Raw genomic sequence first — 18,797 nt, forward strand, 5'->3', positions numbered from 1 at the left:
ATCCCATGATATGGACTATATAACGCTTCCTCCATCTCTAGAGGTGTGTGTTCCTGGGTTTGGTATAGCCAATCTCGTATTTGGCGCAGAAGGCATGCCATATTATAAAACTTTATATTAGGTATTCCCAGGCCCCCTTGCCTCCATCCCCCCAACATATGTTTCAACTGCATCTTAGCCCGTTTTTTTGCCCAGCAGAATCTAGATATCAATCGATATAAGCGCTTAATATCTTTTTGCAATAACACTATGGGCAGTACCTGTAATGTGTATAGCCATCTTGGCAATATCACCATTTTGATAAGACTAATCCTCCCCATCAAAGATAGTGTTAAACTGCCCCATGAATCCAACTGTTGAGTTGTCTGTTCCAACATGTTTGTAACATTTAAAGTATAAAGCTCCTTCAACCTAGCCGGTAGTTGAATCCCTAAATATGTAAAAGACTTGCTCGTACGTTTCAAAGGAAATCCTTCCGGCCAATAGGCCCGAATGTCTAAGTTTATCCCAAGAGCTTCAGATTTGTCTATGTTTAATTTAAAGCCCGAGTAATCTCTATATTCTTGAATTAACTCTAGTAGACTGTACAGGGTCTCCTTCGGTTTTGTAATAACCATCATTAGGTCATCCGCAAACGCGGCAAGCTTAAATTCCTGATTTTTAAGTTGTACCCCAGGAATCGCCGCACAATCATATATGTCTCTAATTAAGGGGTCCAACTGTAGTGCAAAAAGTAGAGGTGAGAGCGGACATCCCTGTCTAGTACCTCTACTAATCTGAATCTCCTCCGATATATTCCCATTCACCATCACCTGTGCTCTAGGTTGGTGATACAATGCCCTGATCGCCTGTACAAATCCACCCTGAAATCCATATCTTTCCAGCACAGAATACAGGAAGGGCCACTCCACTCTATCAAATGCTTTCTCAGCATCGAAGCTTATCATTAATGCTTGTGCCTGGGAGTGGCCCAAACCTTCTAATGCTGCCAGAATACTCCTCAAATTCTTGGAAACTGATCTACCCTGTACAAACCCCACCAGAGCTGTGTGGATAAGATGAGGTAGCACTCGCCCCAGTCTATTTGCTAGAATTTTTGCAAATAATTTTGCTTCCTGGTTAATTAATGAAATAGGTCTATAGGAGGTTACCAGTTTTTCATCTCTTTTAGGCTTAGGAAACACAACTATCCTAGCCAAATTTAATTGGTCTGGCATCCTACCATTCTCCATCCATTCATTAAACACCTTGACCAGTGTTGGGACCACCGAGTCCCCCATCAATTTATAAAATTCTGCTTTATACCCATCCGGGCCCGGGGCCTTGCCCATTTTACTTTGCGTTATTACCCATGTCACCTCATCAGCATTAATCTTTGCATTTAATTGAGTACTATCCCCATCTTGTAGATTAGGGGTCTGAACCCCATCTAAAAATAGCTCTCCCGGAAGTCCTTCTTGTTCCGACGCCTTATAAAGGCTTTGGTAATATGTCTGGAACGCTGATCTAATCTCTTTATTAGTGTGGAGATAATTCCCCTCTTTATTTTTAATAGCTGTTACATTTTAGATGAATATTTAGATGCTATAAGTCTAGCTAGAAATTTGCCTCCTTTATTTCCATGCTTATATAGCTGAAAGCGATAATAGGCTTGAGATTTCAATTCTCTATCATGTATCAGGGAGTTCAAAGTTGTTTGTAGTTCTATCACCTCTTGTCTAATCTTACTACATGGGGTTAGACCATATTGTCTATTCAACTTAATTAGTCTCTTTTCTAGCCGCACAATTTCCCTATCACGGGCACGTTTATATTGTGACACATAACTATTATCTCCCCTCTTAATACTGCTTTCGCGGCTTCCCAAAAGCTGGTGGAACTGTCTACCGTACCCTCGTTAAAGTGCTTATACTCAGTCCATTTAGCCCGTAAATATTCCCCAAATCGTGGGTCTTTAAACAAGTAGATTGGAAACGTCCAACTATTTAATTCTCTTCCTCCCCTCCTCCTTTCCAGCACATTCTAATCACTGAGTGATCCGATATAACACAAGGTTCTATATGTGCCTCAGTAATATCTGTTAATAAAGTGTGGGAAGCTAGCAAATAGTCAATTCTGGCTGAGGTGCCATGTGCTCTAGATTGATGGGTATATTCTTTGTCTAGTGGATGCAGTGTCCTCCATATCTATGAGCCCGAGTGTTGTGCATAGATCCGGCAGACCTCTGTACTAATCCACCTTAAATCAGCCGGGGGATGTGATCTGTCCATTATAGGGTCCCAAGTCATATTAAAATCACCTCCCAGCAATAAGGGCAATGGTTCCAGTTGAGTGATCTGCCTAAGCAATCTTTTATAAAATTTTAAATCCAATGTATTAGGAGCGTAAATACTACCCAAGATTATTTTTTGTCTATTTATTGTGGCAATGCAGAGTACAAACCGGCCTTCCACATCTTTAATCGTTTTATGCACTTGGACAGCCATACCTTTTCTAAAAAGTATAGCCACCCCCCCTTTCCGGCCCAAGGCCGCCGTTGCCACACAGTCCGCAACCCACCACTTAGCCAATTTGGTGTGCTCAACATCTGACAAGTGCGTTTCTTGTAACAGCGCTATATCTGTTCCAAGACGTTTAAGCTGTCGCAGAATCTTGGAGCGCTTAATAGGGGAGTGTATACCTCCTACATTCCATGAGGCTACCTTAATTGTTTACCCTCCAAAGTCTCGCCAATCTGTATCAAATTCATCTTCTACTTTTGAGAGAGGCCAGCCCAGCCTCCAGCCTCCCTCTCGTAAATTTCGGTCCTCTACAAGTTGTAATAATTTCACTTTTAATACAAATTGAGTTAGTCCCCCCCCCTCCCCTTTCCCAACCCAATGTTCTCCCTCTTCCTGTTCCCTCCCAGTTCCCCCCCTCTACCCCTTCTGTTCCCTAAGGAAATGGGTCACTTCCGACACCTCTTCTCCTCTCTTAATAATAATCTTCTATATGATTACTCATCTCTTGACGTTTCAACATTACAGTTTTGCATTCCTCATCTAACCATATAGGTCTATATATCAATCGTGCTATCACATCCATTCTATCACATATTTCTTTACCGCATTTAAACTTCCTTATCAATTAAATTGTCTATCTTTTCTCTTCAGTATGTCTCATAACAGTTGCTATCTGGGAGATTATCTCCCCTTCTCTATACGATACCTGAAGCATTGATAAACAGTTCACTTTTACTTCTGTCTATGTTTACCAGGTTGACGAGTTATAATGCCTTCTTCAATTATTAAGGTTTACTAAAATAGTCCAGTTTCCAACGACATTTATCAGCCACTGTCTTAGTCTCTATGATCTTCTCCTTGACTATTTGATATAGCCTCATCTTTTAATTTACTCTTCCCGCTGAGTTTCCCCAGTGGGACATATCTTTAGGGTCTATATGCAGACTTTTTATGATTTCTTGGTGCGTCTTTATCCGTAATCAGTCCCCCTACAGATTATTCTCAGTCTCAGATTTTATTGCATCGCATCATATCGCCGCATTATTGTCCATTTTCCATCTGTTGCACAAAAGTTTTGCTGTTTCCACTGAGTCAAATATTTTTATTCCCGAGTGATGATTAATTCTCAATTTCGCCGGGTATAGCAGCGCAAATTTAGCTTTCCGGTTGACGAGTTCAGAACAAATTGGCGAAAACTTTTCCTTTGCGCTGCCACTGCTGCTGAGTAATCTTGAAAACATAGTACTTTGCGATTTCACTGTGCAGTTCTTTCCCATTCCTTAAGGCCTGCAAAATCGCATTTTTATGGGCAAAGTTTAAAATTTGCAAATGACTACACGTGGTCTACCTTCTGCCGTCTGCTTTGGGCCTAGGCGGTGAGCTCGTTCAATTTCAGCGGGCCCAAAGATTCCGGTAATTCAAGTTCCTCTGCCAACCATGTTTCCAAGTATCTGCTTAAGTCTCGATCTCCTTGTCCCTCCGCCAGACCCACCATACGAAGATTATTTCGTCTTGACCTGTTTTCTAAGTCCTCAAGCTTTTCTTCATAAGAGGCAAGTGTTTTTTTCAGCTGGTTTACTTCTGACTCTACCAACGCGATCTTCAGTATCACTGGCTCGCTGTTGGTAAGTCACCATTTCTAGCTGAATTTGATTTACACTGTTATGCAGCGATTCTAACTTAGTGTCTAGTGAGCTGAGTTTTTTCTCCAAAATAGCTTCCAAAGCTTGCGTGACTTCGCCCACTATCTCGGCGGCCCATGCGGATCCAACCGCTGAAGTTGGTAAGTCACCATTTCTAGCTGAATTTGATTTACACTGTTATGCAGCGATTCTAACTTAGTGTCTAGTGAGCTGAGTTTTTTCTCCAAAATAGCTTCCAAAGCTTGCGTGACTTTGCCCACTATCTCGGCGGCCCATGCGGATCCAACCGCTGAAGTTCCCGGGCTCGCCGGCGCCGCCATTTTGTCCTCAGCTTGCCGGTTCTTATCTTTCTCTTTTCTGGTTGATTTGGTCGCCATTAGCTTCTGAATCGATAGTAAGTAAATCCTCTAACGTTTCCCAAAGCTTCCTCTTGCCGATAACAATCAAACAAACGCTTTTAGATTGAGTTTTTCAACTCGATTCTTGAGGAGAAGGCAGGAGCAATTCGACTAGCGTCCGCTCCTGTGCATAGCGTCACGTGACCTTCTCATGGCTAGATTTAATGCCTCATTTTTTCTTCTCACCATCCAGTTCCTGGTCTCCTCTTTTCGCCTTGCTCTATCTTGTCACACAAGCAAAACATAGACAGATCCTCACCTAATACAGAATAAGGGACAACAAATTAGACACAAGCCCTCCGCTTCCCCCACTATAAAAAGCCAGACTTCCGTAGAAAAAGAGAAATAGACATTTTTTTCCTGTGCTCTATAAAATACAGTAGAAGAGATAGATATTCCCAAAGTTGGCATATTCTAATTCCTAATTTTCTTTTCTACTCTGGACATTTATGTTTCTGTTCAGGTGGTGGCAGCCTCTTTCTTCCTCATTTTTTCTTTTTTCCATATCTCTCTCCTGTGCTTCTGCACTGACGGCTAGATTTAATACCTAATTTTTTTCCTGTCACCATCCAGTTCCCGGTCTCCTCTTTTCGCCTTTCTTAACATCTATCTCCTACGCTCTCCTTTTATCCAGTTCTCCCATTGTCTTTCTCTTTTCCTAGTCTCCTATCACCGCTCTTTCACACACTTTGTAGATCATTATTTTTCAGTGCAAGGCCCGGAAGCCAGTGGTGGACCCTTTTTTTTTTTTTTTTTGTATTCTTTGCTATTCTGCCTATCTACACAGACTCAGAACAGAAAGGGGAGAGTTGCTGTGGGGAGGTGGGGGAGAGTGCCGCTTGCTTGAAGTACAAGGTATTTCTCAATAGACAAAAGATAATGCATTTGGAATACAACCTTGAGATACCCTCCAATAAAGTTTGAAGTTGGACTGGTGGGGATGTATGTCATTGATACATACTGGTCGGCAGTGTTGTGAATTGGAAGATATTTGGTGGCTCATCTTCAGCTCATTAGAATTCAAAGTGGCCCTAGCTTAAAAATTAATGACCACTATTGTAGACCCTGGTACTATCCTGTATACTTACCTCTCCCAGCCTTCATTTACCTTCCTCGGACTCTTTCCCTCATTAGTATCATCCCTGTCATATAATCTCTCTTGGGATGTAGCCCCTTTCTTCTTTTTCTTAGCCTTTAACACAGCTTCCCAGTCCCCCTCTTTCAACTCTTCTCCATTTTTTAACATTTATTTATTTATTAGGATTTATTTACCACCTTTTTGAAGGCGTTCACTCAAGGCGGTGTGCAGTAAGAATAGATCAAACATGAGCAATAGGCAATTACAGCAGAAAAAATATTTGAAAACAATACAAAGTATGGCATTGTATACCAGCAATGTCAACACAATAAGTAATAGAACATTATAATTGCTAGTGAAGGGTAAGGCAAAGTTGTAACATATAGATGGGTAAGAAAGTAGGAAGAATTAGAAAGTAAGGTGACTGATTTGAAGAAAGTTGCACATGGAGGAGTAGATAAACATTCTTCACTCTTTCCATAGTCCATTGTCTCTTCATATTAAACATAGAAAAACAAAGGCAGATGAAGACCATATGGCCAATCCAGTCTGCCTAGAAGAAACAGTATGTATTTTAAAAACATTTCTATTCTGATAATTGCAAAGATCCTTAGAAATCCTCAGTAGGAAAAGGTGCTGCTAAATGAAGAGGAAGACCCTTTTTAACTTGCCTTCTTTTGTCTTTCTGGATACTGAAGGTTCAGGAAACTCTGAAGAGGTTTGCAGTGAAGGTGACCACAGCCAGTGTCAAGGAGAGGAAAGAAGTCCTTAATGAACTGCAAAAGTGTGTTGCTGCCAAAGGTAGACTTTTTTTTTCCTCCTCCCTCCCCTATATTCTAGGCAAATGTTTAGGTAAATAAAAGATGGGTGCCACAACATTTTTCTTTAAAGACTCTGAGCATTATTTAGCTTTATTAAAGTATTTTTCTACCTGTCTTCTTTATTGGGTTTCCTTTAACAAATTAATTTTTGATGTGTTAACACTGTACTTCTGTTAAAGGAAAGAAAAAGGTGCCTGCCTTTGAAATAAAGGACAAAAAAAGCTGTGGCAAAATTGGGGTTTTCTACATGTTGATATAATTCCTAATTAACTATGTTTTTTTTTCTCTTGTGAAAGCTCACATTCTTGTCATTTTGCTAGACCAGTGTTTCCCAATTCAGTCCTGGGGTACTCCCTTGCCAGCTGGTTTTCAGGATATCCATAGTGAAGATGCATGAAAGAGATTTGCATATAATGGAGGCAGTATATGCAAATCAATGATGAGTCCAGATGAGTGGGTTAAGTCCCTCAACCAACCAGCAGGCAGAGGCAGAGACCACTGACTGTGATGTTGTCAACACCATAAGAAGTGGTACTGGAAGTTGACAGTATTTGTCTGCCTCCAGCAGATGGAGCAGCAGGATACTAGAAAGAGGCTTGACTCCCAGGGGTGCAGGCTATAGCCTTTTACTCAGAAGTTGAGTCCCTAACTGGACAGAACTCTCAGGAGTTGGTCGACAGATCTTCTCCTGAATGAGCTTGCAGGGCTAGTTCCCTCTGCAGCCCTGAGCCTTAACCCATGACTTTTGGCTTGGTGGCTGAGCTGGCTGGAGTCTCACGGGCCCTGGCCAGTAAAGGAGGAGTTAATATCTTCCTCCTCTTCCCCCTGGACCTCACGATCTATGGGCCTTGGTGCTGGGGAAGGTGGCCCAGGGTGACTCTCCTTGGGCTGAGGGCAGTAGGTATAGTCTATAAGGGGGCCACACCCTCTGTTCTCTCCCATCTCTTCTTTTGTTGGCCAAGCCCAGTGGCTTGAAATCAGGGGTGACTGGGACTCAACTTGCAATCCAAGGGAAGGGATCATAGTTTTTCTCCGTGGACAAGCACACCATATTCTCAAATGTGGGTGACGACATGCACATTGCCCAGTGTGGAGCATAAAACTAATATTGCTTTAAGAGCTTTCACAACATCCCCACCGTGCATGCACGAGTGCCTTCCTGATGGCCACGAGAGTGCGGGACTAGCAGTCTCTTCTCATCCGGTGGGAGGAGAGGGGGCGGAAACAGTTTGTGCGGGGATCGTGAGGGGATGGAAACAGTTTGTGCGGGAATCCCATGAAAGTGTACGCTGCACTTGCCCTAGCCTCTCACCTACCGTGTACCAAGTTCTTTGATTGCTGTCTCCTCCATGCTTTTAATAGTACAGATGTGGACAGTCTCCATTAAGGAGGCAGTAGGGACACAAATGGTGACAGAATTCAAAAACGTGTGGGATATGCACAGAGGATCTGTTTAGAAAATGGAAGTTATAAAAAACCTAAACTTAAACGGCTGCACGTGTGTAGATATGTCGAGTGATGCTTAGATGGCGCCTCCGGCTGTGATGAACTAGGGCCGATACTAGGCAGACTGTATGGTCTGTGTCTCATATATGGCAATCTGGTTTAGAATGGGCTGGAAGGGCTTAGACATCAACTTCAGTGGCGGGAACATGGGTACAGCACTGAACACAGTTTTTTATGGTCTGTGTCACACAAATGAGAAAACAAATAGGCTACAGCGGGCTTCGACAGCATCTTCAGCAGTTGGAACATAAAGATAGGGCTTGGCGGACTTCTGTGGTCCCAGAAACACCAAAGAAGGACCATAATCAAGTATATAGTATCACATTCCTTGTTGATTTAATCATGAATTGATAATGAGTGTGACTATTGGGCACACTGGATGGACCGTTCAGGTTTTATCTGCTGTCACTATGTTACTATTAATCCTCTCTTCTTCCAGGCTGATGCGCAGGACCTCAGCTCTAACATAGGCACGAACATGGGATGCCACCTGACTACTGGCGTGTGCATGTGGCGACCTCATAACACAAAGTGCCAGTGAATCAGAGACAAATCTTAGATGTGCACACCAGAGAGTTCCAAGTTCCGTTCCTTCCTTGCCTGCAGTACTGTGGTTTGAACCCAGAGAGAGAGATTGAGAGAGCCTACTGGAATTTTTTTTATGTACCATTAAATTCTTGCGGGACTGGGTGGGGACAGGTTAAATTTTTGCGGGCATGGGCAAGATTCCAGTGGAGATGGGTAAGATTTCTGTCCCCGTGCAACTCTCTAATCCAAAGCATTGCTTGCTGAAAGTGCAAGCCAAGTATCCAAGCAGAAACCTTTCCACTCACAAGGCAAGATCAGTCTCTGCTCTTCTGGGCTACCTTTGCTTCTGGGTCTTAGCAGATTCTTTTCTCTCTCAGCGTGAAATTACTTTTCTGGACCCCCTTTTCTGGACCATCCCAAATAAGTCCAGGGGGTTTCAGTTCTCCCCTCCAGGTGCTGAGAGCCACTGGGTCTAGTTTCCCTTCTCTTCGGGTTTTAAATTAGTCAAAACTCCCAGATGTTTAATGTATGCAGATTAGCATTCAAGTAAGGTTTCATGCCCTAAGTTTCTCTCAAGATGTTGAAGTCCTCTCCACTGCCTTTCAGGAATGGTTTAGTCTTCCCCTGCCACTCCCACATATCCTTTGCCACAGGACAACCACCATCCCAAGCAGGGTCCCAGGGGTTTATCCTAAGTATGGTTGTATAGGCTAAACCCAAATGGTCTTCCTATACTTAGCTGTAGGTACTTTCTGTAATCCAGGGGACTGATTTCCCAGTAACTGAATGTTTACCCGTCACATACCTCCCCCCTTTTTAGGCTGTCGCCTTCCCAGGAAAAATAAATCTGCATTAGTATGGGCCTTCCCTGCTCTAATCCGTATCTCAGAATTGTACCCTGCAGGGCCAAAATACCATTGGGTAAGTCTGACATTGATGTTTCTCATCTGGCCGAGCCATTTCAAAGGGGCATGGTCAAAATGCCTCCCTATGAAGTAATAATTGAGGGATTCCTCAGCCCGCTATACATCCAAACATTATTCCTCAGTTGTGGCATAGTGTTGTTCGGCCTCTGTCAACTTTCTACTTGAGTACGACATGGGGTGCTCATCTATCTTTTGCTTAACACAGCCCCTAAGCTCACTCCTGAGGTGTCTGTTTGTAAGATGAATTCTCAACTAAAATGTACATTCTGGAGGACGGGGTCCTTACACAAGGCTTCCTTCAAACGGGCAAAGGCCCAGTCATCCACCTTATCTCACTTCAGTTTATTGGATTGTGAAGTTTTCAACATCCTGGTTAAATCTGCGGCTAACTCCGCAAACCAGGGTATGAATTTCCTATAGTATCCCACTAGTGGGTCCTTAGCTGTCTCTTAGTTTTGGGTACTAGTATGGTTTGGATAGCCTCCACTTTGAAGGGCATGGGCTTTACTTGCCCCCCCCCCCCCCCCCCCCCACACACACACACACAGTGGCCATACATATAGTAAATGACGGCAGATAAGACCTGAATGGTCCATCCAGTCTGCCCAACAAGATAAACTCATTCTACATGGTATGTGATACTTTATACCAGAGTTTGATTTGCCTTAGCCATATACTGCCCTCTGTCTGCCCTGGTACACACTTTTTCGGGTTAACCATGAAATCTGCCTGCCTAAGCAAATTACAGACTGCCCTACCTGTGCTAGATGCTCTTCCCATGTGATAGAGAAGACTACCACATCATCTAGATAGGCCCGAGCATAGGCCTGGTATGGTTTAAGTACTTGATTAATTACTCATTTTGAAACAATGGGGGCCCCATGGAGACCGAAGGACAACACTGTGAATGGATTATAAATCTGATGAGTCATGAAAAATCGTCTTTTCCTGTGACCCCTTCTTCAATGGATTTGCCAGTATCCCTTTTTAAATAATAGTGGGCTCCCCCAGCTGTTCTATCAAATCATCCACCCGAGGCATCAGTTAAGCATCAAAACAGGACACACTGTTGACCCCTCTACAAGTCCACACAAAACTTGGTGCTTCCGTCGTGCTTAGATACTAATATAGTGGGGCTAGCCCACTCTGGTAGACTCCTCGATTACCCCCCACTTGTATTATCTCCTGTACCTCCCTCTCACTTCTTTCTACTTGGCCTGGGGCAAGCGATACGGCTTCTGCCTTATTATCTTGCCAGGTTGGGTTATGGGACGATGGATCCTGACTTGTGTATGACCCGGCAATGGAGGAAAAACACATCCTGGAACCTATGAACTAAAGCCTGAAGTTGCACTTTTTGGGATGGCTGGAGCGATTCTTTAATCTTTACGGAATGCTCTTCCTCACTTTCCCTGGGTCTGGTCCCAAATCCTTACCTTCTTCATCAACTATGTCCACTGTTAACCATTCCCTTTCCACCCAGGATTTCAACAGGTTGACATGGTAATCTGAGTTTTCCCTTGCCTTGGTTAAACTTCATACGTTCAGGAGCCTACTCGTTGGGTTATTAGAAAGGGGCCTTTCCTCTGTGCCAATAACTTTCTGAGGTGGGAAGGAGTACAGAAGGGAAGAGAAATGGGACTTGATATACCACCTTTCTGTGGTTTTTGCAACTACATTCAAGGCAGTTTACATATTATATACAGCTACTTATTTGTACCTGGGCAATGGAGGGTTTAAGTGACTTGGCCGGAGTTACAAGGAGCTGCAGTGGGAATCGAACCCAGTTCCCCAGGATCAAAGTCCACTGTACTAATCACTAGACTACTCCTCCACTCTATCGCCTGCTTAAACTCCATTCCTGTGCCTTGTCATAGTACCCCTTCTGTTTTTGTTGGGCCTGGATTGGGTTATTTTTAGTTATCCCCCTTCCTATATCAATTTTTTTCTTCAACTACATATATCAGGTACTGATATATCTCAGGGTCTTTTCCCACCCAGGCATCCTTAACCACATCCAGCAAGTTTTTGGGCTGTCACCCATACATCAATTCAAAGGGGGAGAACCCCATCAATGCCTGGGACACCTCCGATATGCAAATAAAACATAAGGTAGGACTTCATTCCACACATCGATGGCCATCCCCCCCACAATTTTTAATCTTATGGAAAAGGGTCTGGTTAAAACGTTCCACCAGACCATCCGTTTGAGGATGGTAGGTGGTGGTTCTTACTTGTCTTATACCAAACAACTGGAAGATTACTTCCAAGGTTTGGGACAGAAACTTGGTACCTCTATTGGTCAACACTTCCCTGGGGAATGAAATTAAGTAGCACACTAAAAAAACAAATGAGAGAGATTTTAAGTCATTGTGTAATCAAGCTCTGGAATTTGTTGCTGTTGGATGTGGTAAAAACAATGTAGTTGGGTTTAAAAAAGGTTTGGATAAAGTTCTTGACGAAAAGCCTATAAACTGTTAAAGTTGTAGATATGAAGTCGGGGGGGGGGGGGGGGGGTTGGTTTCGGTGGGGGGGTTAGTTGGTTGGTTATGGGGGGGTTGGGGGTATGAGGGTATTTGATCACAAACACCAAAAAATGTGAGGTATAGTTTGTAATCATAGCTGCATTGAGTCTGTTTTTGTATGTTCTTATAGCATGGCAGAGTGTATGCTCTAGGGTACTCTGTGTTTATCTTGAATGGCATTTTGCATTTACTCTTATGTTTTACCTGCTGTTGTATTGTCTTTTCAATGCCTAATAAAGACTTAAAAAAAAAAGGTGTAGATATGAGAAATCTACTCTCGGATCCTGCTTGGAACTTGTAAGCTGGATTGGTAACTCCTGAAAACAATATACTGGGGTTGATGGATCCTTGATATGGCAGGTCTTATTTTCTTCTAGTCATACCTTAGTTTAGTTTATTTATAGTATTTCTATACTGCCCTTTGGTTTGAACAGCACAGTGGTTTACAATACAAATCCCACTCCAGTCTGGCTTTCTTTCCTTCACACTGTACTTGCTTCTTATTCTCTCTGTCTCCTTTCTTCCCTCTTTTTCTCTTCCCTGCTATTTAGTTTCTTCTGTTCCTCTCTTTCCTCTGACTGTATCCTTTATCACGATTGTTACTGGCCTCACAGAGTGGCAAGATGTGGGAAGGTAGGGTGGCAGGCAGTTGAAGAGAAACTGAATAGAAAGTCAGAAAGCAAAATCACTTTGAGCTATGTTTGCCATATTAGGAACTTTGGAGATAGGATTGTAAAACTGAGAAAATAGATGGAGGAGAGAAGAGAAAAAGCAGAAATGCTAAACCAGTACTTAGTGTCGAACACTCTGGCAATTGTACTTTCCATTCTTTTAATCTTTTTTTTTTGTTGTGCTGGAGGTCTATAGATCTCACTAATGGAGTAGCCTAGTGGTTTGTGCAGTGGACTTTGATCCTGAGGAACTGAGTTGATTCCCACTGCAGCTCCTTGTGACTCTGGGCAAGTCACTTAACCCTCCATTGCCCCTGTACAAAATAAGGACCTGAACATATGTAAACCGCTGTTAATGTAGTTGCAAAAACCTCAGAAAGGCGGTATATCAAGTCCCATTTCCCTTTCCCTAACGTGACTAGTGTCCTGTTTTGGCGCTTGGTTTAATACTCTGTGTGTTTTCTCCAGAAACAAGTAGGGAAATGCAGAGTCACTTCATGGTGACGTTGTGATGCATCCTGTGTGTCAAAGTTCTTCTCTATCTATGTAACCCTTTTGGCTTACTGGCCAAATGTGGGCATGTAGCTCCCTCAGTTTTCTTTCTACCGCTCCTGTACAGTTGCAACTCTCTCTTCTCTCGCTACAGCACACTTTGGCCAATTTCCTCCAACCCAATTCCCTGGACGTTTTTGGCTGACCAAAAAATTAAAACCCACAAATGCAGAAGGACAGCTTTGATACTTTGTTCAGGTGTCCTCACCCTGCACTAACTGCATGGCAGCCACCAACACCCCAATTGCCACAGAAACTCCTTCTCTCTCCTCCCAGGACCCTGTTCCAACACCGCTGGGGGAGATGAACTTCAGCACGGACAACTTCCTGGTGTTCTCACTGTCCTGGATGAACCACTCGTTCCAGTGGCAGCCGTATCAATGGTTGCTCATGGCCGCTGCTTTGCTAACCAATGTTCCCCCCCCACCCCGTACTCCTTCCTCCATTGGCAGGGGCAGGGCAGGAAAGCTGAATGTTCTTTCAGATATACCCAAGATCTGGATTGATTGTCTGACTAACGTTTGCTCTCAGATTTTCAGATATATTCCCGAGATCTGATTGATTGACTGATGTTGCTTTCTGTTTCTTTCAGATATACCTGAGATTGCTATTAAGGGTCTTTGTAAATTATTTTGCCTGACTCTGCATCGGTATAGGTGAGTGTCCAGGATATAGAGGCTCTGCAAATCTGTGCTTTAGGGAATGTGGGATGAAGTGGGGGCTGTGGCTTGCTTTTGTTCATGTATGAGAATTGTTCATATGTGGTTTCTAGGGCATCTGCTGTAGATTGATACATAAATTGTTAAATAGCAACTGCATCATTATATACACGTTGCCTTACTGGAAGTCCTGTTCCTAGAGGTCCAATTTTATGAAAGTTAAGACTAATGTTTTTGATAAAGATTGGAAATAAGTGAAGTAATTTTTATTCGAACAAAGTTATAAATTCATGTTTATTTTAGCAGAGTAAATGTGACCAAATATGATATGTTTGGGGGCAGTGGAGAGGGGAGTTTGCTTCTGGTTGGGGTTCATATGGTATTGTGGAGGGAGATGGGTTGGATGAGTGACACTGTTCTGAGTTTTCACTTGATGGTATTCTAATGAAGTCTGTTTCGTATTTTGGGGTGAAGTAGTTTTTATACTTCTAATTGATACTTAAACGTTGTAAAGACGCATTCCTTGTCATCAAGCAGATGAAGCCATTACGTATGGGTTATGTCCATCACCAGCAGGGGAGATAGAGAGCACTCAAACTTTCACAGTGCCCTCTTGGCCAGCTAGCTCCACTGCCTCTTCAGTATTCTCTATCTCCCTTAGCAGGGTGGCTGCAGCTTGTTCGAGCTCCAGAAAAATCTGCCGGGAGGTGGTTCCTGGCTTGCCAGTTGTTAACCGGGGTGTTGGAGGCTATAGCAGCTTCACTTTAAAGGCACATAGGTTAGCCCTTTCCCTGCCTTACCCATACCTCTGTGGATGTGGACATATTGCCTGTCCTTACCACCAACAGTGGATGGAGGCATATAGGTTTGCCCTTTCCCTGCCTTTCCACTCATCTGAGCCTCCGGAGTCTTCAATACCTCTGCTTTCCTCACAGCTTAAAAAAAAAAAAAAAAAAAAGTCGCGTCACGTTTTTAAACGCAGAGACGCTGGAACAGAGGTTTTTGACCTGATTTTCAGCAGGATCGTAGTTGTACACTAGATCCTTTGAGGTAAGAGTGTTTTCCAACTCCTCCTGGGTGGGCCCGCGATCGGGGCGATTTTGGGGCGAAACCGCCATTTTGGATTTTACCACCATTTTTCGGCGATGGCTGCAGACAATGTAAAGCGCTGTTCCACTTGTGGCAAGCGCAAATCAGCAGCAGGGCTCTGTAAATCTTGCTGTATTGGCGTAGGAGCCGGCCTGAGCATGGCGAGCGATGTTTCTTCCTGCTCTGAGCTGGCAGCGGGCGCTATTTTGCTTACACCGCATGGCGCGGCCTCCGTGGACAAGGAGAGACCTGAGCCGGGGTGGGGCACCTCGAGATGAGGTTATTTCAGGAGTGGCTAGCACCGGACAGGATTTGGGTGCCCAGGGTGAGATTTTCTCCCTGGATTTTGTGCTTTTGCTGCATAAAGCATACATGATGAAAAGAGCCCTTCCTCAAGGGTCGCCTGAGGCTCCTCTGATTGCCCCCCCCCCCCCCCCCCGATGGATTCTGGCCTGGGACTGCCCAGTGAGGCTTTTTTTCCCGGATGCTTGGCCTAAAGATAAGCGCAGAAGGGGTTAATTCCCCTTCAGATTGTGGTGTACCTTTTTCCCCCCGTGGTTGGGGTGTGAGGATTCGGAGAACTCTGACAGACGTTCTTGGTCTGAGGAACCAGAGTCAGGTGCGGATTTACCACAGGCTCTGGATGATCCCTCCGCGGTGAGGATTTTCCACCGTGATGAGCTGCCAGCGCTTATTTCAGATACCCTGCAGGCCCTCTCGATTGAAGATCCTGACAGTGGCATGGCCTCCTCGGGTAATCCCAGGATGGCTAGTACCAAGAAAGCTGCTCGGGCCTTCCCTTTGCATGACTCCATCCTAGAGCTTGTTTCGGCTCAGTGGGCTGACACCGAGGGACCTTTGAGAGTTTCCAGGGCTATGGGGCAGTTATACCCTCTGCGTGAAGGACATATGGCTCGTTTTCAAATGCCTACAGTGGATGCCCTAGTCACTGCGGTGACAAAGAGAACTACCCTCCCTGTTGAAGGAGGTGTTGCCCTGAAGGATGTTCAAGACCGTAGGCTGGAAACAGCGTTGAAACGGTCCTTTGAAATTGCAGGTCTCACTGTTCGGGCGTCTGCATGCAGCTGTTATGCTGTGAGAGCCTGCCTAGCTTGGCTGCAACAGGCAGTGGCTCAGCCCGGAGATGGAGCGGAGCCCTTCTTGGATGTGGCTCCGCGGAATGGAGGTGGCCTTGTCCTTTCTGGCTGATGCCCTTTATGACCTTGTCAGAGGTTCGGCTAAACAAATGGCAGTAGCAGTGGCGGCTCGCCGTCGTCTGTGGCTACGACACTGGGCAGCGGACATGGCCTCTAAGCAAGGTTGGTGAAGTTGCCTTTTCAAGGACTTCTCCTATTTGGTGCGGAGTTAGAGAAAATTGTGAAAGGCCTGGGTGATCCAAAACCCCAGCGCTGCCCGAAGATAGGCAGAGGCCTTCCTCTAAGGGCCAGGCGGTCCACTCCTCGTACAGACCTCGCTTCCGTGAAGCTAGAAGGTACCGCCCGGGGTGTTCTGCTGGGTTCACTTCACGTGCCCGTGGTCAGCAGAGGAACTCCTTTCGCTCGGACAAGCGTTCCGCAGCCGGTGGCTCAAGACCAGGAGTTCAGGGGCGACCCCCTCAATGATGGTGCGCCGGCCCTCTCCTCGATGCCTGTCATCGTAGGACGGCTTTCCCTCTTTGTCGAGGAGTGGGCCAAGATTTCCTCAGATCAGTGGGTTCTGGACCTGATCAGAGATGGATACAGAATAGAATTCAACGCCCCAGTAAGAGACGTGTTTGTGGAGTCCCGATGCGGTTCTGCCGTCAAACGGGCGGCGGTGGAGGAGACTTTACAAGGTCTGATTCAGTTAGGGGCAGTGACCCCGGTGCCTCCCGCCGAGCAAGGCTGCGGCCGATACTCCATCTACTTTGTGGTGCCGCGAAAAGGTGGGTCCTTTCGCCCTATTCTGGACTTAAAAGAAGTGAACAAGTCCCTGAGAGTGCGGCATTTCCACATGAAATCCCTGCGCTCCGTCATTGCGGCGGTTCAGCCAGGAGAGTTTCTCACGTCTCTAGACCTGAAAGAAGCTTACTTGCACATACCGATTTGGCCCGCACCAGAAGTTTCTGAGGTTTGCGGTGTTGGGAAAACATTTCCAGTTCAGGGCCTTGCCTTTTGGCCTCGCCACAGCTCCTCGAACCTTTTCGAAGGTAATGGTGGTAGTAGCTGCTTTTCTCAGGCGAGAAGGTATCAGGGTTCACCCGTACCTAGACGACTGGCTCATCAGAGCAGACTCTGCATCAGAGAGCTTACAAGCTACAGCCAGAGTGGTCTCAGTACTGCAATCTCTAGGCTGGGTCGTCAATATGGCCAAAAGTCACCTGTCCCCTTCACAATCTCTAGAGTTTTTGGGGGCCAGGTTCGACACAGTCTCGGGCTATGTGTTCCTACCCGAGCTAAGGTGGTGCAAGCTTCAGAATCAGGTCCGTCTGCTCCTGAGGATACCCCGCCCGCGAGCTTGGGACATTGTCCAGCTGCTGGGATCGATGACAGCCACGATGGAAGTGGTACCCTGGGCGAGAGCGCACCTGAGACCTCTACAGTATTCCTACTCCGGAGATGGTCTCCTATTTCTCAGGATTACCAATGCAGACTTACTTGGCTCCCTGCGGCCTGTCTCAGCATGGAGTGGTGGCTCTCGGACAGCATGCTGCGGCGAGGAATGCTGCTGACGCTCCCCATTTGGTGCCTAGTGATAACAGATGCCAGCCTGAAGGGCTGGGGCGCACACTGCAAGGAGAAGCATGCCCAGGGTCTATGGACACCCGAGGAGTCGGAGTGGTCCATCAATCGCCTAGAGTTGAAAGCGGTGTTTCAGGCGCTTCTGGCCTTTCAAGTGACCCTGGAAGGATTGGCTGTCAGAGTGATGTCGGACAACACGACAACGGTGGCCTATATAAATCGACAAGGCGGAACAAGGTGCAGAGCACTAGCCGCGCAGGCCGAACTGATTTGCCACTGGGCCGAGCTGCATCTTCAGTGTCTGTCGGCAGCTCATATTGCAGGTCAGAGCAATGTGCAGGCCGATTATCTGAGCAGGCATCAGATCGATCCAGCAGAATGGAATCTGGCAGACGAAGTATTCCTGCAGATCTGTGCCAAATGGGGCAAGCCCGTGATGGATCTAATGGCGACAAGTGCCAATACCAAAGTCCCGTGCTTCTTCAGCAGACGGAGAGATCCTCGCTCGGCGGGGTTGGATGCCTTGGCTCAACCCTGGCCTCCGGGTCTACTTTATGTGTTACCCCATGGCCCTTGATAGGGCGCCTGCTCTTGCGGATTCGGCTGCACCCAGGAGAAGTGGTCCTCATCGCCCCAGATTGGCCAAGGAGACCTTGGTATGCAGACCTCCGACAGATGCTCCTGGAGGCTCCTCTGCCGTTACCTCTGGTACCGAACCTGTTGACTCAGGGACCGGTAGCCATGGAGGACGCCGGCCGCTTTGGTCTTACGGCATGGCTATTGAGAGGGCGCAATTGAGGGATAAAGGTTATTCCAATAAAGTTATTTCCACTCTCCTGCAAGCCCGCAAGCGGTCCACTTCCGTGGCTTATGCCAGGATTTGGTGCCTGTTTGAGTCTTGGTGTGCTTCCAGAGCCATTGTTCCAATGCGGGCTCCTGTCTCGCCGATTCTGGACTTTTTGCAGGAAGGTGTACAAAAAGGCTTGGCCTATAATTCCCTGCGGGTGCAGGGGGCAGCGTTGGCCTCCCTTCGTGGTAAGGTGGAAGGCGTGTCTTTGGCTGCTCACCCAGATGTGGCACGGTTTCTTAGAGGGGTGCTTTGGCTCCGACCTCCAGTGCGAGCACCCTGTCCAGCTTGGAACCTGGGGCTAGTTTTGAAAACCCTGCAGGCATCTCCTTT

The 18,797-nt window shown here is 45.8% G+C and overlaps 1 protein-coding gene across 1 annotated transcript in view; it reads left to right on the forward strand.

The window, feature by feature from the left end:
• GCN1 (GCN1 activator of EIF2AK4) overlaps positions 1 to 18,797 on the forward strand; it is a gene marked incomplete in the record, with an annotated part of 339,178 nt that overhangs the window by 11,368 nt on the left and 309,013 nt on the right. The window contains 2 exon segments of the mRNA XM_030219069.1: positions 6,319 to 6,421; positions 13,742 to 13,805. Coding sequence (XP_030074929.1) covers positions 6,319 to 6,421; positions 13,742 to 13,805 — 167 coding nt within the window.

Source organism: Microcaecilia unicolor, chromosome 11 (assembly GCF_901765095.1).
Source record: "Microcaecilia unicolor chromosome 11, aMicUni1.1, whole genome shotgun sequence".
Taxonomy (NCBI): domain Eukaryota; kingdom Metazoa; phylum Chordata; class Amphibia; order Gymnophiona; family Siphonopidae; genus Microcaecilia; species Microcaecilia unicolor.